At 45.1% G+C, this 19,935-nt stretch overlaps 1 protein-coding gene across 1 annotated transcript; it reads right to left on the bottom strand.

Moving 5' to 3' along the window:
• Positions 1 to 1,511: 1,511 nt before the first annotated feature.
• Positions 1,512 to 19,067, bottom strand: ssh2a (slingshot protein phosphatase 2a). Its single transcript, XM_070905433.1, has 14 exons — positions 18,940 to 19,067; positions 11,879 to 11,991; positions 11,196 to 11,260; positions 10,876 to 10,997; positions 10,598 to 10,663; positions 10,353 to 10,418; positions 9,449 to 9,643; positions 7,215 to 7,308; positions 6,844 to 6,972; positions 6,495 to 6,541; positions 6,028 to 6,174; positions 5,729 to 5,929; positions 4,693 to 5,635; positions 1,512 to 3,748 (listed from the first exon to the last, which is right to left on the bottom strand). The coding sequence occupies exons 1-14, from the start codon at positions 19,065 to 19,067 to the stop codon at positions 2,090 to 2,092; spliced, it is 3,975 nt and encodes a 1,324-aa protein (XP_070761534.1). The 3' UTR covers positions 1,512 to 2,089.
• Positions 19,068 to 19,935: the final 868 nt, after the last annotated feature.

Here is a 19,935-nt window from a genome sequence, read left to right as displayed (position 1 = left end):
ATTTTAGGCTTGACAGGGAGGAAAAGGACAGCTTAGAGACTCTAAACCCTCTAAGATATACCACTCGGAGCAGCCAGGCTGCTTTCTGCGCTTTGGTGGTGGGTGGGAGAGAATGAGAAAAGAGAAAATGAAATAATTTTCTAAGTGAGTCAATAGCCGCGACTCCTCCCAGCGTTATGAATGACAGCAGGACTGGGCTGCAGGCGCGTGTGAAGTGAATTTGTAAAGAGCCACATACACAAAACAAGGTGTGTGTCTGTCAGAGAGACAGAGAAGCTGAGAGCATCAGTATGCAAAGAGGAAGGATGCCAATCTCAGCCGTCACACCCGGGGAGACAAACAGTCGCTGCAACCCTCTCTCTTCTGCTCCACTGATTTTATTCCTCGCCATTTCAACTGCTTCTCTGTTCATGACAGTTCAATTTGGAACACGAACTGTATGAAAAAAAAAAAAAAAAAGTCCTTCTTTAACCCATCTGCTCTGTCTACTGAAGTGGATTTTATTGGTGAAATCATCGAGGGATCTTAGCTTCCCTCTTGATTCACTCAGACTGTTATGCGAGACATCACTCTGATACAGTTCATGAAGTTAGTTTATGACAATCAAACTAGCTGTTTGGGTGCAGGGAAATAGATATTTCCTATCTGACAGAATGAGCTCACATATATTTAACAACATTTATAGAGGTAGTAGTCCATTCTGTTGAGATTTCCTACCTGACAGAATGAGCTACCCTGTTTTTTAATGCATAGGGATTATTTATCTGCTTCTTATACATATCTGACCTGAGTAGCTTCTAAACAATGTTTTTTTTGCTATGGTAGGTCATTATGAGTGAGAGGCTTAGTTCACCAGACTAGTCTGAAAGGTGGGTAGCACAAACTGTCAGAACACCCGCGAAGAGCTTTTGGTATTTTTAACACACAAAATATGGAGCTCATGAGTTTGAGTTGGGTTTTTTTTGCCTGGTCAAGTCCTTTAATGTCATTCTTTGCCGGTCAGTGCTGCTATCTGATCTGTGTGTGTATGTGTGTCTCAGCAGGGGCCCCGGTGGCCTACATCTCAGGGTTTAATTACCCACATGAAACAGTAGGTAAAATGTCAGCCTGAAATAATCTGCACGGAGCGCTGATGGAGATCATTTCCCCTGGGAGACGGGATTGACTTGTTCAAAGGAACAGACTGAAGATGACAGAAAGTCTTTCAATCAATGCAGAGGATGTGAGCTTGATTTTTACCCACTAAAAGTGGAGTTTGGTTGGTTATCTAAGCTTGCACACACTTTCACCACATTTTACCTTCTTTCCCACCTCCTCTACTGCCTGAGACATGTTTAAAACTGTAGTTCACTGCCTGACCAGCAGGTGACAGTATAGTCGATGACACATTTGGTAAAATGTCAGCGTCTGTAGCTCATACTCAACACATTTCTTCTCCTCGAATGGGTTTGTGCGAGTTGAAGCACAACTGAACACAGAAAAATGTCGCTGCAGTCAAAACAAACTCACCATATTTATTTACTGCTAAAAAAAAGAAGAAAAGATATCAGCTTTGTCCTGGTTCAATTAAAAATCTGAATAAAGACTGTCTCTCCTCTTTGAAAACAAAAACACGCATACAGAGACAAGTGTACTGAGATCAGTGCAAAAGAATCCTCCCCGGAGTAAGAAACAGATTTCAAATAAAAGAAAATCATTGAAACAGTAAAGTGCATGTTTTGAGAAAACGCCCCTCTCGTAGTTTTAGAAACTCTGAACAGGCAACGAGGGTCAGACACTGAAAAAAAAAAAACGCTTCTTAAAAAAAGCGAGACAGACATAATGGAGTGCATACAGTACGCACTGGTTCAGTCTTTGTTTGGACATTCATATTTCATTACTGTACATACGAACCTGAACTCCAGTTCAAACAACACATCCAGTGGTTTACATGCAAACATCATCATCATTCAGTTCTTATGCACTACACATACATCGGAGGTTACACAAGGTCTACAGTTTACTTGCTACACATTCATACACATCATGCAGCCTCTCTCACACATCTGCGCAGCTCCAGTCGTGTCCGCTCCGGTCCATTGCACTGAGGTTACATGGTGTTGTATAGCAAGGTGACAGCTCGCTGCTTTTTCTCAGCAGACGCTTTACGAGAACGTCTCGACGAGTGTCCCCTCCCCTGCTGACGCATCACAGTGACCGCGCTGCTGCCGTCCGGCTCCTCCCTCTCACCTGTGTCGTCTTTTGGACGGCGATGAGGGGCGGAGGAGAAGCAGAGGGACGGTGACGAGGATGACTCGTCCAGACCCCTGCCCCCGTGGGACAAACCTGTCTTTTCAACGCAAGTGTTTCGAGCCAACACTTTCTGCTTCTTCCAAGTGTCATCGGAGTGAGACGGGGACATGGAGAAAGAGTCCTGGGAGTGTGATGATGTCGTCCTGGTGTGTGGCCTCAGGTCCAAGTCGCTGAGGTCATTGGCCGACAGCTCCAGACAGTCCAGTTTAGCCAAGGAGGCCGACCTCTTCATGAAAGAAGGGGGGGTGAGGCCCGCCTGGCGGATGCGAGCCTCCAGCTCCATGGCTCTGTGCCACCCTGTGGGCTCCAGGAAACTCTTCCCCTCTTGTCTCTCTCGGAGCCGCTGCCCTACTTCCAGGCCTAGAGGGGTCTGTTCAGAACACGCCCCTTTATAAGGTCCCGGCTCTGTGTCCATAACGTCTCTCAGCCCCTGAGGCTGCCCTAGTTCCTGGTCTTGGCCGTCTGTCGTCTCCAGGCCGACGCCCTCGTGGAGGAAAGCCTGCAGCTCTCTCAGTGTCTGCTGAATCCTCTCCAGCTCCTGGCTGCCACGAGCCAGCCTGCTCTGGGCATCACAGCCGGGGCCACAGCCCCCTTGCCCACCCTGGGAACTGGACTCCAGCCTCTCATCTGTGTCTGACTCCTGCACTGTCACCCCATCCAGAGTCATTTGGTTTGAAGAGGCCTGGGGCTGAGTCTGACACGGCTGGTTTTGGCTGTGGAGCTGGCTCTGTCTTTGGGACTGGGCTGAGGTATCTACAGATGATTCTTCTAACGGACTAGAAGAGGCCAGTGATGATGTCAGCATATGGCTATCAGTGGTAGGTATAGCACCAGAGACTTGGCTGATATTTGAGTCAGGGGAGCATGAAGGGTCTGGGTTGTCTGTGCCTGAGGAGTCGAGTCTTTGAAGCTCTGTTTGTGACCCTGAATGCTTCTCTCCGTCTTTGGACATAGCAGATACAGCCGTGATCTCTCCCTGAGTGATCCTTTCTTCGGTGGAGTGCTGCGGGAAGCGATGGGGAGGATGTTCAGTACTTGGGGAACACAGGGACAGTCTGACAGGAGGGTGTTCAGCGCTGGGGGAATGCAGCGGAGACCGCTGAGACGCAGCCATCTCCATTTCCTGCCTCAGCTTCTGCTCCAGCTGCTTGGTGGCTCGCCGCACCGAGCCTGCCGGCCAATCGCACGGCAGCATGGAGGGAGACTGAGGATGTGAAGGTGGAGTTAAAGAGCCGTGCGAGGCTTCAGAAGTCTCTGCCTCCATCTGATGTTCTGGTCGGATGAGCTGAGGGCTGTGGGAGGATGGAGGGAGTGATGGAGAGGAGGAGGGAGTGGGAAGGCAGGAGGCAGGGTGGCATATGGCTTCAATTTCTGTGACAATATGGCGGACTGATACTCCGTTGTCATGGTGAGGGTGGTGAGTTCGGTCAATGCTGTCTTCAGACTGTGGAGACGTCTGAAAAAGAGAGCAAAAGACATAATTTTAGTTATAGCCTTGTGTTGTTTCTGTATTTGTGAAGCAGTGATAGGCTTCCCTTTATAATGAGTAATGATTTGCTACTAATTGTTTTACATTTATTATAAATAACTGAATAACTTCTTAAACTCCGTAAAACACTGTTGTTAGTAACGTGATAGAAAATAAGGTTGAAAGGAGACAAAGTGACAAATGTAGCTATATAAACTGGACTATTCTCTCATCTTCCAGCAGGTGTCACGATGATTCATACAGATTTAGTTCATTCACCACATTAAAGTCCTTATAGCCCAATTCTGGTCCAGTCAGATTCCAATTTCACTTCCAGTCTGATAAGTACAAGAGCAGTTACACTTATCACACAGACCAGCTGTCTGCTGCTTCTGTCACAGACTTGTGTTCGTATGAAACGGTGCTATGCAAATAAACCTGAACTTGGGAGTGACTGACTACAGTGATTGACGACCCTTTTACGTGAACAGTCTGGAGCTAAAACCTGCTCAGTATCGCCACCAGATGACTGATGGTGGGAAGGACACTGTGACAACTTAATTTCACGACGCCAAGTGGTGACAGGCAACAATGAAGTGTGGCTAAAATAATACCACGATGCAAAAGGCAACCTGTCATTCATATTGAACTCTGTCTGCAGCTACATGGTTGTAGCCCTCTTGAAAGTCCAGAATATGGAGAACAAAAAAAAGTGTTAACTGCTGCTGTGACAGCTGTATGAGCAGAATGGACCAACTTTTGCATGAAAAACTGTGATGTGCAGACAGATGCTGTTTAGCACACCCACTGTTAGCAAACAGTCAGATGCAAGAAGTGCACAGCAAATAACAAAATGAGGCTTTCTGCATGAAGCAAGTTATACCAGCAAAGACAAAATGTTGACAGATCGATGAAGCAGAACGATCCTGTACCTGACTCGTCCCATTCCCCTGCTCCTCTTCCTCCTTAGCCTCAGTTTCTCGGTTTTCCTCGAGTGACAGAGGTGTCTTTTGTTGTGCCTGCTCAGAAAGTGTCCGGGATCTGCCATCTTGGGCCAGGCCCAGAAACTTTTCCCTGGCGCTGAAGAAGTCGATGCTGTCTGCGCTGTGGTTGGACGACCCATCGGCATCACCACGGCTGTCCAAGGCACCGCCTAGCTGTAACTCACTGGGGTTGTTGTTGTCATCACTGGGAGCAAGGGGAAGAACCAGGGGGAGGGGGGTGATGTTCGCGGGGCTGAGGGGACTGTGTTTGTCACTGGTTGAATCTGATGATGATTGGTCTATTATGTCTGAGTCAGTGGATCCCAGAGTACGAGGAGAGATTTCTTCTGAGCTGCTTCGCTCAGGCAAATTGAGGGCCAGTTCCACTGGTCTTTGTTTGGGCACTGAAATGGACGGAAGTGTGGGAGGACCCCGGTGAGCACGCTGGAGTTCGGGAGTAGGTGGTAAGATGTGGAGTAATGGTGGAGGGTGGGGCAGAGCGACAGGCACAGTGACAGCCACGCTCGCTGAATTGTCCAGTCTCTCCTCTGGTACTACAGTGGCTGCTCGGGGTCTGGGGAGGGGAAGCAGGAGGGGGTCTCCGCAATCTGATCTGACCTCCTCCTGACCCTGTGAGTCACACACACCGTTGGAGTCTGCGTGTGAGTCAGAGGTGTGTGTGGTGTTTGATTTGGCAGAGTCTTCAGTTTCAGCACCGAGCGCTTGCAGCACAGCCACGCCCAGGAAGTGATGCAAGGAAGGGGAGGAAGTGTTGTTGTTGTGAGAGTCGGAGCGACCCAGGGAGTGAGAGGAAGGTTTACACATTGACTCCGGGCGATCTGATAGGTCGCTATCAGAGTGTGAGCGCCATAGCTTATTATGCCTTTGTTTGCTGTGGAAGCAAAGAAAATTGACAGTTTGTTAGCACCAACACACTCTGTAAAGAACGTGCATACTGTACAGATGCTTCTTTATGAAAGCACACCTGGCCAGCAGAATTCCCTGATACTCCTCCAGCTGTTTCATGAAGGAAGGGTTCGGTTTGGTGACGGCCCGTTTCTCTTTAACATAGTCGAAGGCAGTGTCCAGGTCCCAGCCGTACTCCTTCATAGCGTATGCGATCACTGTGGAGGCGGAGCGACTCACACCCATCTTACAGTGAACCAGACACTTGGCGCCAGCTTTCCTGAGAGACACAGAGACAAATGGAGAGAGGACTTGTGTTGGATAACAAGACTGAGAATCCAAGGAGAACTTGACAAGCTTGTGTGTGTTTAAGCCTACTTGGCTTTGGTGATGAACTTGTAGGTTTCATTCCAGTACTCCAGCAGGTTGGTGGCCTCTTCATCGTACACCCTGATGTTGTGGTACTCAAACATCCCCGGGAAGAAGTTGTCTATCTCCCTGGTAACGTTCAGGATGTAGTGCACTCTACATAAAAAGGCGAGAAATAGGCAGGTTGACTTGCAATTCATATTTCAGTTATTCGCACGATGAATGCTTAACTAATACCTCACAGGTCACACAATGCTGCAAACCTTTTTGGAATTCAATGCAAGTAACAGATGACAGATGTATATTTTAACTGTGGATCTGAGTAACTGGTGAAACAAACTCCCAAATGCTCCCAAAAAAGCTAGTAAGTGGGCCGTGTGTTTAGCGTACTCTCTCCATTTATACATATATATATAGACATATTGGTGAGTGTGCCTGAGTTAGTGTGGTTTGTAAGTTACTGACTGATCTCTTACCCGCTGTTCTGCAGCTCGTCCAGGTTAGAGGCATTCCACTCAGAGCCCTGGAGACATCACAGGGCCAGTCAATATCAAGGTGTACACAAATATAGGCAACATGTAATGAAAATCAAGAATGAGTCACAACTTACAAGTTATAGCAAAACAAATGGGACATTTTGGGCATGGTTCCTATACATCTTTCATGCTTTTACTCAATCTCAACTGTATGAAACTGAAACTGAACTGAAATGAGTATGGATCTGCTAATACTGTATTTCTGATTACTGCAGGATTAGACAAACAGAGCATTGTCTTGTCTAAACCAAACTCAACAGCTAAGACCACATGGCTCATAGGCTCTTACCAGATAGACATGTTCAAAGATTTCAGTGGGGCTGTCCATCTGTCCCAGGATGACTATCATCTCGTTGTCTATGAACTCCTTAAACTCCCTCAGGTTGCACACCATCTGCATCTCCAGCTCTGTTCGGATCTGGGAAATAAAAAAACAAAACTTTTCTCTGTTAGGGAAATTTCAGGTGTTTATGCAACAGCGCCAGTTAAAATCTAAGATGGTAAAATGATGAAAATATGCACTTTTGGTATCTTAACAACCTAAGTGTTAAAACCCAGCATTTGCTAAACCATGATGTACACAAAACCTAACTGGAAATTTTAATAATAGCTGTGTTTTGCTTTTTAATGTTTCACCCCACTCATCTATGTGCATCTCACCTCCTTACAGGTGACGTTCTCCAGGTCTTTCTGCATCATGATCTCTCTGAGGCGCGTCTTGATCAGCCTCTCTGTGCGCTCCCTCTCTGTGGGCCTGTACATATAGACACACAAACACCTTCATGAAGAAAACAACAAAACACATTTCACACAGTTTCTCTTAGCCTAAAAATACTATTGGACTCAAAGAACCACCTTCACATCACAGTAACGACACTTTCCTTCTGTTCACTGATTCATTTTCACTTCAGTCTCAATGAGATTACTTGTTCCACGAGAGAATCGCCACTTTGTCTGATTCTCAGAAACTGGAGAGGGAACAGAAAATCTGAGAGCGTGGCCCATCGGCGATCCACAACAAAGTCCCCTTGTAGAGTATGCCTGTTGTTGTGCCTGGCTCTGTTTCTAACCACGCTCGCTCTGGGACGCATTTAGCCCTTGGACGTCACACTGATGATACCAACAAGTGGCCTAATTACCTCTCCGGAGAGAGGAGCTCAGTTTGTTTCCCAGCTTCTCCTTCTTACGTTGTCAAAGGGATCCTCACCGATATAGTACACAGCAGTGAGGGTCAGCGGTCACAAAGAGGGGCAGTGTGATGGCCTCAGGTGTGCAACTGCAGACAGAGAGCATCTGTGCTGGAAAAGTGTTTGTTTATCTCAACGCTGAAGGTCTTACTGACCCACTGAGTCCACAGGATTAAGAGAAAAAGAACCTATTCACACCTGCCAACAAATACTCCAACAGTTTAACCTCACAGCAGGTCGTGACTTGCCTACAGTCTGCCTGAAGGAGGGATGGCTGGTCAGGGAAACAAACACAGGAAAATAAAGGGTAAAAAAAAAAAAAGTACACGAGAGTGATGAATGTCTAATGACGACACAAAACATGGTGCTAATGAGTAACTCATGAATGGGAATTCTATGACACTTCCTTGAATCGCAGTCTACGGGAATTCACAGTAATCCTCATTAATCAAACAAACACGGCAACATCAAACCACTTCCTGCTATCTCGACTTTTCATTTAATGGTTATACTTCCATGTCAACAAACACTGGCAGGTCATGTAGCTTTGGCAGTCACCCTGCGCGGGAGGACAAACAGGGACTTTACGTGTTTGGACGTGTATGTTGGGGCTCATAAAGTGTGGGTGGCAATCTTAATGATAAGGGCACTCAAGTGCAAACACACCTCCTCCAAAGACAGAGAGTGTAAAGTATCTCTGTTTCCAGGCAGACAGTAAATATGGGTGTTTCTTGATTGTCGAGTTTTAAGTGGAACTTGATTTCTCTCTTCTTCTTTCCATCTGGGGGCATCAGGTGCATGCAGCAGCAGAATATCTTCCTTAATCCCCCCCCCCCCCCCCCACCCCCCCAACACCCCCGTCCTCTACCTCCTTCTCTCTGCCTGCCACCTGCTTCTGTCCGTCCCTGAGTTGGTCTACCTATTTGTCTGTCTGGATTCCATTTTTCCAAATGTAAATCAAGCCGGCTTTAGCCTCAGCTATTTTGGACACTTGAGGTTCTCCGAGGTTCTCCGAGGTGTGTGTGTGTGTGTGTGTGTGTGTGTGTGTGTGTGTGTGTGTTTTTAAGAGAGAAAGAGTTGCTCCAAATAGGTAGCGAGTCACGTGACTAAGCAGCAGGAAGGGGAATTTCCCTGGTATTAGTGAAGACATAAATCCAGCAGCCTGTGTCATTCCCTGTACTTTCTATGCTCCCTTGTGGATCCGTTGACAACTCTGCGTCACAAAGATTAAGATTCAATGAGTGTGTGTATCAGCATGTGTCTATTTGCATATAGTTCAGCATTTGCTCCCGTGTCTGCATGTGTGTGTTTGTTTTTGTTTGTGCCTGCCTCTTACGGACAGCACTGGGGTCACATGCTGTCTGTAACCTCTCGAGAGTTCAGGGCTCTAAAGACTGATAGCCGGCAATCTACTGCTGTAAAAATGTGACAACACTGTCGGCACGTGAGGAGATGTTGGGCAATGCTGTTGCAAAGATGCAACTGTGCACTTAAATACAACAAGTCTTTACTGTTGTGAATGTCAGGGTATACAAACTGTATGTCTGTCCACATGTGTGCATGCTTGTTTGTCATATACCTTTCACGCGTTGCTGGAATGCATATCCAACTTGTGAAAATGACTCACACCAAAGACCACACAATATTTCATCATCAGTGTGAACTGTGTGTGTATTCATGTGGTCACCCTTCTTCCCCTCTACTCACAGGTCTGTGAAGAGAACGGGTGAATTGGCACGGTGCGACTCGACGTCCTGCATGGCGTTCCACTCGTTGACACAGAACTGGTTGGATGAGACCCTGCTCTGGTAATAGCTGACCCAGGTCAGGAACAGGCTGCCTGGGTAGTAGTTATGGCAGCGAGCCACCTCGCACGCTTTGTGGAGCGACTGGAGGGCTGACCTGAGGGAAGAGGATTCACACATGAGAGGTTGTCTCGAGGGCAAAAAGACAAAAAACTCTTTAAAAAACTGAAGTGAAATTTGGATTGAACATGACTGTGTTTTTCACATGACTGACTGAGAGTCAGATAATTTAAATCAGGAGATGATATAATAATGGGCAAAGGAAAAAAGGTTAGGCAAGGTAATAGGAAGGGAGGAATTATGTGAAATGGAGAGAAAGTGAAAATTAGAAAAGATAAGCGAGGAATAATCAACACATTTGAGAATAAAACAAGGGAGGTGGGTTGAATAATTAGTGAGAGAAACGAGGAAATAACAGAGGTGAGGAGAGAAGAACAGAAAGATTATGACAGAAGAGACATAATACAGAGATATAACTGCAGATAAACGAAGGTGTCAGAAGACATTCAAGGGAGAGGGAGGCCAGGTGGAGAGAAAAATAACAAAGGGACAAGAAAATGAGGAAATGAAGACAACGAGTTCGGAAATGAAGAGGCAGTGGCATGTGAGACGGAAAGATAAAGAAGAGACTGGAAGGCAGAGATAATGAGGAAAAAAGGAAGAGGAGAGGGAAGATAAGAAAGTGACAAAGAAAAAAGGCTGGAGGTCAAAGTCAAAGTACAATGGGTACAGTAAGCCTGCAACCTTAACCTTAATGCAACTTCACATAACTGTCATTTGTGGAAACAAATAAAAAGGTTGCTCACCACATGGCCTGGACAGAAACTGGCTTGAAAACATGAACCCTGTTCACTGTCGACACACTAAAACCACTGTGGAGACAGAGAGAGAGAGATTAGAAATGGGATACCCAGAAATAGTTTATCACCATCTTACAACACCAACAACACAACGGCTAAATAAGAGCAACATGTCAACAAGTCATCAGAGCAGTCAGTCAGCTGCCCCAGGGAGCAGCAAGAGGAAGCAGGAGGTAGGTGTGGTGTCTTACCCGTCTCCATCCAAGTGGATCAAAGAGTCACTCCACAGAGGTAGAACCAGACCCACCGTACAGCAGCTGGCGGGAAGATCAACACGTTAGACAGCAGCACAGGAAAACAAGACACACTGGTTTGACTTAATACTTAATACCTTAATAAAAGGATGAGTTCAGGACAACATTAAAAAGCAAAACACAGTTATTCAAAGACAGCACAAATGCAAGAATAAAACAATAATAAAAGACCACTGTTCAATAAGATAGTAGTGTGCTGCTTCTGAGGCACTGACCTATCAGAGGAGACAAAGTCCATGCCGAGCACGATGCTCTCCTCCGTGTCCTGTCTACCATTGGTGGAGACCACCACCATGTAGCGGGTTACCTGAGGGTAGGCGCTCTCCAGACGCACAGCCTGCAAGAAAAGATGGAAAGGAGTTTTCTGACTGAGTACTGTATGTTTTCTGTTTCCATGTCCAACAGCAGTTTCAGTTCTTTATGTTTGCGAACAAAAGAACTGAAACCAGCCCCTCTGTTTGGAGCACAATCTCCCTGCTCACAATGCCACCTTGCTCCTGACCTTTGCTACTGTGTGCGTGTGTTTGTTACTGACCAGTCGGATGGTGTCCTCCGGCCGCAGCACAGTGAACATGGTCTGAAGATGTTTCTGGAGGTCACCTGGATGGATAGGATTTCAACATCCTCACTTTACTTTCTTTTGGACAACAATCTCATTCTTAGCATGTAAAGGTTGACATAACACCAAGGACAATGCATAATTTACCCTGTGGCAAGTTTCCAGTGCATTCACACTGGAGTCTCTTTCACTTTAAGCCTACATTCAAACCTGATCCCTGAATACATGTGAGGGAAAACATTTTTGGATTCTTTTTATAGTAATCAGCCCATTTCACATCACAAAGTTTACGACTATAAAGGCTGTCACAAACAGCAGCAGATTCTACTTCCCTTGTTCCTCAATTTTTCAAACCTCCTTTTCATTGTCCAAACGTGTCAAGATATTTTAAGTGTGGGTTCTTAGAGAAAATATACATCAAACAAGCTGGCCGACACATTGCATGCAGCAGTGAACTGACTGCACTGAACTCATCTGCCTTGTTGTGAAACAGCTTTAGTGAAGTTAACACCAGCTGTTACTGCTGATGCTGTTGAGGAACGTCCATTTGAAAACACACTGTGCTATTTAATCTCAGCTTCTTCTCTGGAGTTCATATCTGAGGCTGAGTGTCAAATTGAGTGGAAGAGAGCACTGGGAGAAGCTGAAGCTGTTTTTACCTGTGTGCTTGTTCCTGCGCTGGCTGATACGAGGTGCAGAGTTAGGCGTGGGGCTATTTCCCCTGGGAAGGAACAAGGCTGCACCTTTTACGGTGAGGAAACTCTCACTGATACTGGAAGGGAAGAGAAGAGAAAAAGACATGAACACAAGCCTCAAATACAGGGACCTCTGCCAAGTTATCTAATCATATTTTGTCTTTTGTGTAACTTTTAAACAATTATAAAAAATGTACTTTTGTTATCACTTTCTTGCACATGCTGACCCCAACTTCTCATAATGAGCACAAGATGGGGACAAGGAACAGAGGAGTGTTGTCATGGGCTTATGTCAGTGTCACAATGCACCATTCAGCTGGCCTCTGGTCTGCAGGCTCCCCAAATCTGAGCTGACAGACCGATGCAAGCAAAACAAGATCCAAGCCCCAATGTGAACTCAGAACACAATGTTCTCTGCTCCTCCACACAGCTGGATTACACACACAGACTTACTCACACTAACAGCTGCCAGTAGGGAGGGATGTAGGGATTGGGAGGAGACTGGGGTCCCGAGCGAGCCCCCTCCTCCACAATGTTTGAGCAAAGATAAGAGCTGCCCAGCACACAGTGCTCCACACCAAAGCAGGTCGTATTAAACAGGGTTCTGTTCCCCTCTGGGACACTTAATCTTATTAACTGTGACTGAGGTCACTGCATTGAGGAGGAGGACACACAATAAACTGAGGTCAGTGTTTCAACTGGACACCAAACAGTGAGTGTGTATGTGAGCACCTCTCGTGTGCTTGCATGTCTGAATGACTAGGTTTTTGTTTAGAGTCTCACGGTGGCACACTAACCTAAGTCACACAAGACACCAATAAAACAGGTTGGAGGACCTACTTCTGCAGCCGCTTATGACTGTTTCAAATGACAGCCACGGGACCAGTAAAAACCATAACGATGCCGAGCAAGAGGTCTGCCACTTAGACAGTGGGCACTTGGGCAATGGTGCTCCTGCATTTATTCAGTGGATGCAGAGAGCATGAAAAGAAGAGAAAACTATGCATTTTAAATGTTTCATAGGGGTTATAACTAGCACTTGCAGACCAAGGAGGAATCCACCATAGTAACAAAAACACATTGGGTGTATTGGCTCTGCAGGTTTTGAGACCACAAGTCAAGCTGGCAAGAACACACATACAGATGTATTTCGAGAGAAACCCCATTTTGTTACTTTTATAGCATTTCAATAGTATTTTTTAATCATCTGCTGGCTTGAATATGCCAAGCTGTAGTTCTTTTTTCTTCTTCTACACAGAACATCAGCCAAAAGAAGTTAATGGTACTTTTCAAGAGGTCAAATGTAGTAAATGTCAGTGAAAGTTTAAGCTCACTGCAGTTTGTCCATAATAAAATGGAACAAACACCGCAGATATAAGTGTTACTAGAGAAAACACTGATCCAGATAGTTGGCCGACCTGTTCTGCTGAACTTGAATAAGGGGGGTTTCGTAGCCTCCGGGGCCAGAAACTAAGACAAGGAACCGACAACTACACGCACAAACAGTGAAGATCACTGGGATCAATCAAAGGGAGGTGATGACATCAAAGCCAGGTATATTTATTGAAATTGCAACAGTTGGTTGATATGCTTACATAGATGGTTGAACACTGTGCTGGATAGTCTATCTCGCCCTCGGCAGCAGGATGCAAGTCTACACTCAATGAAACCGACTTCTACAGTTCATCAGGTTCTACAGTTCTTCAGTTTCACACTCAGGGCAAAAAAAGGCCAGTGCCGTCTGCCATTTAGGCTTCCTGTCATCCCCTTTTCCTCTGTAACTTCATCTCTTCATCCTTCCAGCCATCCAACTGTCCTTCCTGAGTTTTGCTGAGACCATGGATGTACGGGATCAGGAGACACAGAGACCGAGACAGAGAGAAAAAACAAAACTGCAGCCTTGTGCTGAGCTTATTTCCCATAACCCAACCACCCTTGACCCAGCTGTTTCCTCTCACTCTCCCCTCTGTCGCTTCCTCTTTTCTGCATTCCTCAATACTTCGTCCTACTTTTCATTTCCGTCGCCCTCCTTGTTCCCTGCTGCATCTTGTCCCACTGCGCTCACAGACTCATGTACTGTACTTGGCAATGGCCATGTATAGCTGTGCTACTGTACAATGTCATCTGTAATATAACACTTGCACTCTCCCTGAGAATCACACATGGAAGCCATGCACGTGCATGCACGCAAATATGCAATTTTACACCTGCACACAGACACATTGAGAAAGTGGAATCTAAACCTGACATTTGGGGGGGCTGTGAACGACTTTCAACTACAGTTTCTAAAAATACAGTAGTCCTTTAAAAGTCTCAGCTATTGATAGACTGCATTCAGAAGAGCACGGTCGACTTACTGTACAAGCTTCTCTTTGACGGGGCAGCAATAGTTTACTGCAGAGGTTTAACACTGAAGCCTGCTTGTGCTCTGTACAAGTAGCCTAAAACCAGTCCCTATAATCAGATATAGAAGGTATGGCTAAGTACCCTGACACACAGATCCACAACACCGATTCCACATTAGAGCTGCAACGATTAGTCAATCAAGTCAAGTTAGTTGATCAGGAAATGTATCAGTATTCAATAGTTTAAGTCATTTTTAAAGCCAGAATGCCATACATTCACTGGTTCTAGCTTCTTAAATGTGAGGATTTTCTTTGCCATATATGATAGTAAACTGAGCATCTTTGGGTTTTGGACTGTTGGTTCAACATAACAATGAATCTAATACATCTCCTTGGGCTGTGTGAAATCATATCATACAGTTTAAGACAGATTAATCAATAACAATTCCTCACACAAACAAAATATTTTCATTTTGAAAATCTTGGCATCAATGAGACCCTGTCATGTCAACTTACGCAGCACCGCTGCCTGTGGACTGAATTGATTTAAAATGACACATTTGTAATGCAGTAATGTGCCACCACACTAGCCAGTGTGTTGGGATGCACCCAGATGAACTGTAGTGTATGTTGAGCTCAATGTTATGTTCTAACAAAAAAGGTTGGAAAATGTTGTCAAGACAACTGGAGAGGTGCCCTTTCCATCAGACTAGCTTCGATTTACACACAGAGGGATAAAGCAAGTGGGGAAATGGAAAGAGGGCAATGAGTTCAATTAAATTTTACTTGTCAAAGTATGTGAATGAGCGGTGGGCAGTGAAGGACGATAAAGAGACAAAGAAAGACGACCCAGTCAGAGTGTGTAGCAGAGAGTGGGGTGGGTCATCTTTTGGCATTCAGCCACCCCAGGCTTTGGGCAGAAGTGAAGTGGAAGGTACTTGTTAGGGCAACTGCCACAGACACAATCATCACTATGTAAGGACCACTCCACATAGTGGGCAGATAACTGGGTGACCCCCCTCCCCCTCCCCCCTCCTGCCTGTGCCCATATTAGTCACTCTGAGGAGGAGAGTGGGATAAATATAGGGCCTGGCTCTATGCAAGGCAGGCTCTGCTAAGGCCTTATGAGTTTGCACCCGAGACAGATACAGCCCATGGGAACGACAGGGAGCTAGCTGGTGTGTGTGTGTAAGTAAGTAAGTAAAGCTTTATTTATATAGCACACAGTTACAAAGTGCCTCACACACACACGTACAAAATAAATACATAAAAAATAATAAATTGCAATATAAAACAGCACAATGAGAAACAGACTAGAAAACTAAAACAAACCAAAACATAAGACCAGAATGCAGATCTATAAAAAGGCTTGCCTATAAATATGTGTGTGTCTACATGACCACAGGTGCACGTTAAGTCCTGCTACTTGGAGGCACGGCCATGGAAAATGTGTCACCAGCAGAAGACGGTGACAGATGGGTGAGAAGAGGGAAAAGTAGAGGCCCACAACTCCAAACCGCAACATCCTCGATTTGAGTCTGGCCAGGGACCTCTGGGACGTCATCTCACTGTCCATATGTCACTCTCCACTTACAGTCTAAGAAAGGCAAATTTCCTCCAGAAATAAGTTCAAGACTCAGACCAATTGCACAGCAGATTACTGGGCAAAGCATTAGACGCGAGAAGGGCGGCCAGAGCAGAAGAGGGTCAGGACTGATAAAGAGAGAGTGATACCAGGTCATACTAAACATAGACTTTCATCAACTGGCACAGACCACAGTCAACATATTGCCCAGACCGATTGTCTTCTGTACGAGTGACAACCTCAACATTTGCTACAGTTTCGCTGCAGTTTCTTTGGTAATCCATGATCCGAACACCAGCCACCTTAGAGAACTAAACATACCTGACCAAGTCCTGCGGTGCTATTCTGAGAAGGATTCAGATTACATTTTACATTTTTTAAAATTAGGCCAACTGTAGCTCAGTTGGTAGTAACAATGGCTGAATAAGGGGTTCTATTCCCACTTTGATAGCTTTGAACAACTGTACTTTATAACATGTGAAACATCCAGGACACACATCCATTCACACACAGACATCAGATGTCTGGCAATGAATAGGCCTAGCTGTGATACATTGGGTATCTGGTCTGATGCCACTTACTGAAGCTAATTATACAAACTTAAACTAAGTTATGTAGGTTATTCGATTTTAGATGCATCACACGCACACAGGCAAACACACACACACACACACACACACACACACACACACACAAGCATAAGTAGTGTCCTATATCCAGCTGCCCACTTCCCTGTTCAGCTGCTGAAGTCCCTCACAAACACTTAAACACACGCTTCAGTTAGTCACGTTTCAGTCTTATCTGTTTTCTTTGGAAAACACGCGTGCAACACAAACACACAGGTGCAGCGGAAGAGAGGGGTTTACCGGTATTTCTAAAATTGGTGGGATAACAATGGTGGTTTAGATGCCATTTAGCCACAGGTAACACTTAACTCAGTGGACAGCCTGAAGGCTTGTAATTACTTATTCAAACCCTGGTTAAACATTAAGAGTCCTGCTGACATTAAGGCACATACAGGCGTTCAAACTATAAACAGGCATTATGTACACAAACGTTACACATGTACACACACTAGGTGCTATAAATCACAGGATGTTAAAATCCCCTGAGTTGTGATGAGGGCTCTTGTCCATCCTGAGCAATACAAAGGAGTGTTGATGAAAACAAAACAAGCATCGTGCAATATGACCCACAAAACCAGGAAGTCAGACGATCCCACATCTGCTGCTATTTAGTAGACACACGTGCCTGCCAGTACGCAGTGTGTGTGTCTTGCAGTAACATCTTCCCATAAACCTTCATTGTGCAAACTCACATAAAAAAATATTTCCTTAAAAGACTGGGTGCAGCCCTAATAAACAGTAAATGTTCAGTTTACTCAATAACCTCACCACACAATCACGTGAAAGACAGCTGAAAAACAATGCAATCAAGGTGCAGGCAGTCCTTGACTTTCCTGAAAACCACGACAGAGGGCCAGTTCTCATGCAAGCACAACCAATTAATGACCGCACGAAAATGTTACAAAACACAACAGCAGAACACAGATGCTGGAGCTAAATACATTGATTTTGGTTAAAATTATTGGGTATTATTTCACCATCTTTTAATCCCCCCCCCCCCCCCAATGCCTCACACCCAATTTGTTAAGCTTATCTGAGCTGGCTCCACATGAGAGTTTGGAAACACTGGTACAGACTAGCTTTTGATCTGTCCTGAGGGGAAAATTTGTCTTCGCTGCATGTATAAGTCAACTGAATCCTTTAACATCTCTCAAGCAAAAAGAAGCCTTTCCCTCACTTTGCCTTGATGTCTGCAGACGCTGTAGATCAGACAAGATCGCTCTAAGATGCATTAATGGTAACTCTATTACATTGCAACTAAGACAATCCAGAAACATATATCATATTTAGCTCAGTCTACTGACCTGTGGGGACAGGGGCCTATAATAAATTGCAGAGGATATCTGCTTGTATAATTCCCTCCCGGGGATCAATAAAGTATTTCTGATTCTGACTCTGCTAAGTGGCCAATCATGCATTTCCAGTGTAGCCAATTAATTTGTTATTTAATTATATTAAAAGTGACATTCAGTCACTCCTGGTTTCCTAATCGAAGTGTACAAGGAGACCTAAGGATTTTATTAAAACTGACATTCAGTTGCTTGTTTCTTGCTTTCCTAATCTAAGCGTCTGAAGCCAAGTGGATGCAGGCCAGTTTGTTTGGGTCAGCCTCTAAGAAACATTATCTTGCGATGAGTCAGAGACCTCAGACTTTAGCCTGAGTTGTTGGTATATGGTTAAACACCAGATCTTATACAAAAACATAGAAAATCTTGAGAATATTGCCTTCTTCGGGCTTATTTAGGTTGTTATCCTTTATCGTTATCGAAAAGGTATTAATGGCTACTTAACAACAACTATTTTCGTCACACCAAACACTCACATGTTCAAACAAGCAAATCCCAGCCTTGGACAAACAGAAAGGGAGGCACAAAAACACCACACAAACATTTGCGATATGGCGATCAGGTGATGTACGGTTATCTCAGTAAATCAGCTATGTGGCTTCCCTCTATAAAGTGTGTCTGGACCTGTGAAACAGGTAGTATGATTCACACTTCATGGAGAGCCATGATGTCTTAGTAAGGTCAAAGAGTGGCACTATGATGAGTAAGAGCCTACTACGTCACCAGGAAATACATTCAACACTGATATTGCAAAACTGTTGCAAAATGTTCAGCTTACTCACAGTGTGACAATGTTAAAACATACTTTATCACCACTAGCTCCACTGATATACATCCTATTTAAATGCAGTTTTAACAATATGACTATCGACTATGCAACAATTCAAAATGCAGACAGTAATGTCACAGTTTAATTCCTCCTTGAAGTGAAGTTCACGTGTTATCAGGTGCTGTAGTTGTTTTTAGAGTGAATGGAGACCCTCTTACTTCATGGCACCTTTACTGTCTGTCTCTGTCATATATACTTCATTTATTAACGCGTTTTAATGTATGAAACACTCACAAAGTACAGTCTCCTTCAGTGTGTATCTACCGTTCACAACTTGCCACTTTTTAAACTCACAGCTGGTTGATCTGATTTTTTGACACCACCGCGTCGTCGCTGAAGTAGGGCACCATCTTGGCCCCGCAGCAGGAGCAGAAGCTGACCGCCGACGAGCTGTCGGATCCGGACACCGCGCCGAGGGTCATGCCGGCGGGAGGAGCGCACAGGGAGGGTGTCAGGTGTTCTTGGTCCGAGGGAAAACTTTTACTCCTCTCCAGTAGTCATGTGCTCCGTCATTTCGAGGCGGCAATACTTCCTTGGGCGTTAATGGTCGTAATACAGTAGAAAATGACGAAATGTTCCGCGAAATGGGTACCGCAAAAAAGACACGTTTCCAAATCGTAATTCTTTTGAAATAAATGCAGCAGAGTCACTAAACCTAGCACACTGTGTCCCTGCTCCCGACCGCAACGCCCGGCTGTCCAAGATTTCCCAATAAAGCAAAAGAGAGTCCCATTTTAAATAAGTTTCCGTACCGTTATTTACTTATTTACCCCCGTTAAAAAAAAAAAAGTCTGCACCTTTCACCGTGTACAGTACTGAGACGTATGACTACGGTCAAACTCTCACCGGACAAGTCATAGCAGGGAGGAGCTGCAGACATGTGGTTTTGGGAAAAGTGGGGAGCCAATGAGGACAACAGGGAAGTACGACCGCCCACACCAACAGCCCCTCTGCATCGACACTTGCTGAAGCAGAGCAGTTTGTATACAAAGCGCTGGCACCACGCAGGTATTTACTCCAGCAGGTGATTAGACTGTGTGGTTCCTCCTCTCTGGCTGAGGGTGTGCTTATCACTAACTTCACTGCCTGTAGTGTTTGGTTAAAAGCTGCATACTCTTGGTACAACATGGCACATGGTTGTCCATCCATGATAAGATTATGTAACACTGCAAATCAGAGTATAGGGTAATGCCTTTTAATAATCTTAATAATAATAATAATACTAAGTTAATATTGTTAGAATCAACTGCTGCCCAACAACTGATTGGCTGTCCTAGTACAACAGGGTCA

Source organism: Enoplosus armatus, chromosome 5 (assembly GCF_043641665.1).
Source record: "Enoplosus armatus isolate fEnoArm2 chromosome 5, fEnoArm2.hap1, whole genome shotgun sequence".
Classification (NCBI taxonomy): domain Eukaryota; kingdom Metazoa; phylum Chordata; class Actinopteri; order Centrarchiformes; family Enoplosidae; genus Enoplosus; species Enoplosus armatus.
The sequence above is the reverse complement of the archived record's forward strand: the minus strand, read 5'-3'. Positions and strand labels throughout refer to the sequence as shown.

Bases quoted from the DNA above. Each gene is read 5' to 3' on its own strand.
- ssh2a (XM_070905433.1), bottom strand. From the start codon at position 19,067: ATGACCCTCGGCGCGGTGTCCGGATCCGACAGCTCGTCGGCGGTCAGC. The intron at 10,998-11,195 runs GTCAGTAACAAA...CTTTTCTTGCAG, and splicing joins CGGAGGACACCATCCGACTG to GCTGTGCGTCTGGAGAGCGC. The intron at 6,542-6,843 runs GTAAGAGCCTAT...TGATGTCTCCAG, and splicing joins TCTTTGAACATGTCTATCTG to GGCTCTGAGTGGAATGCCTC.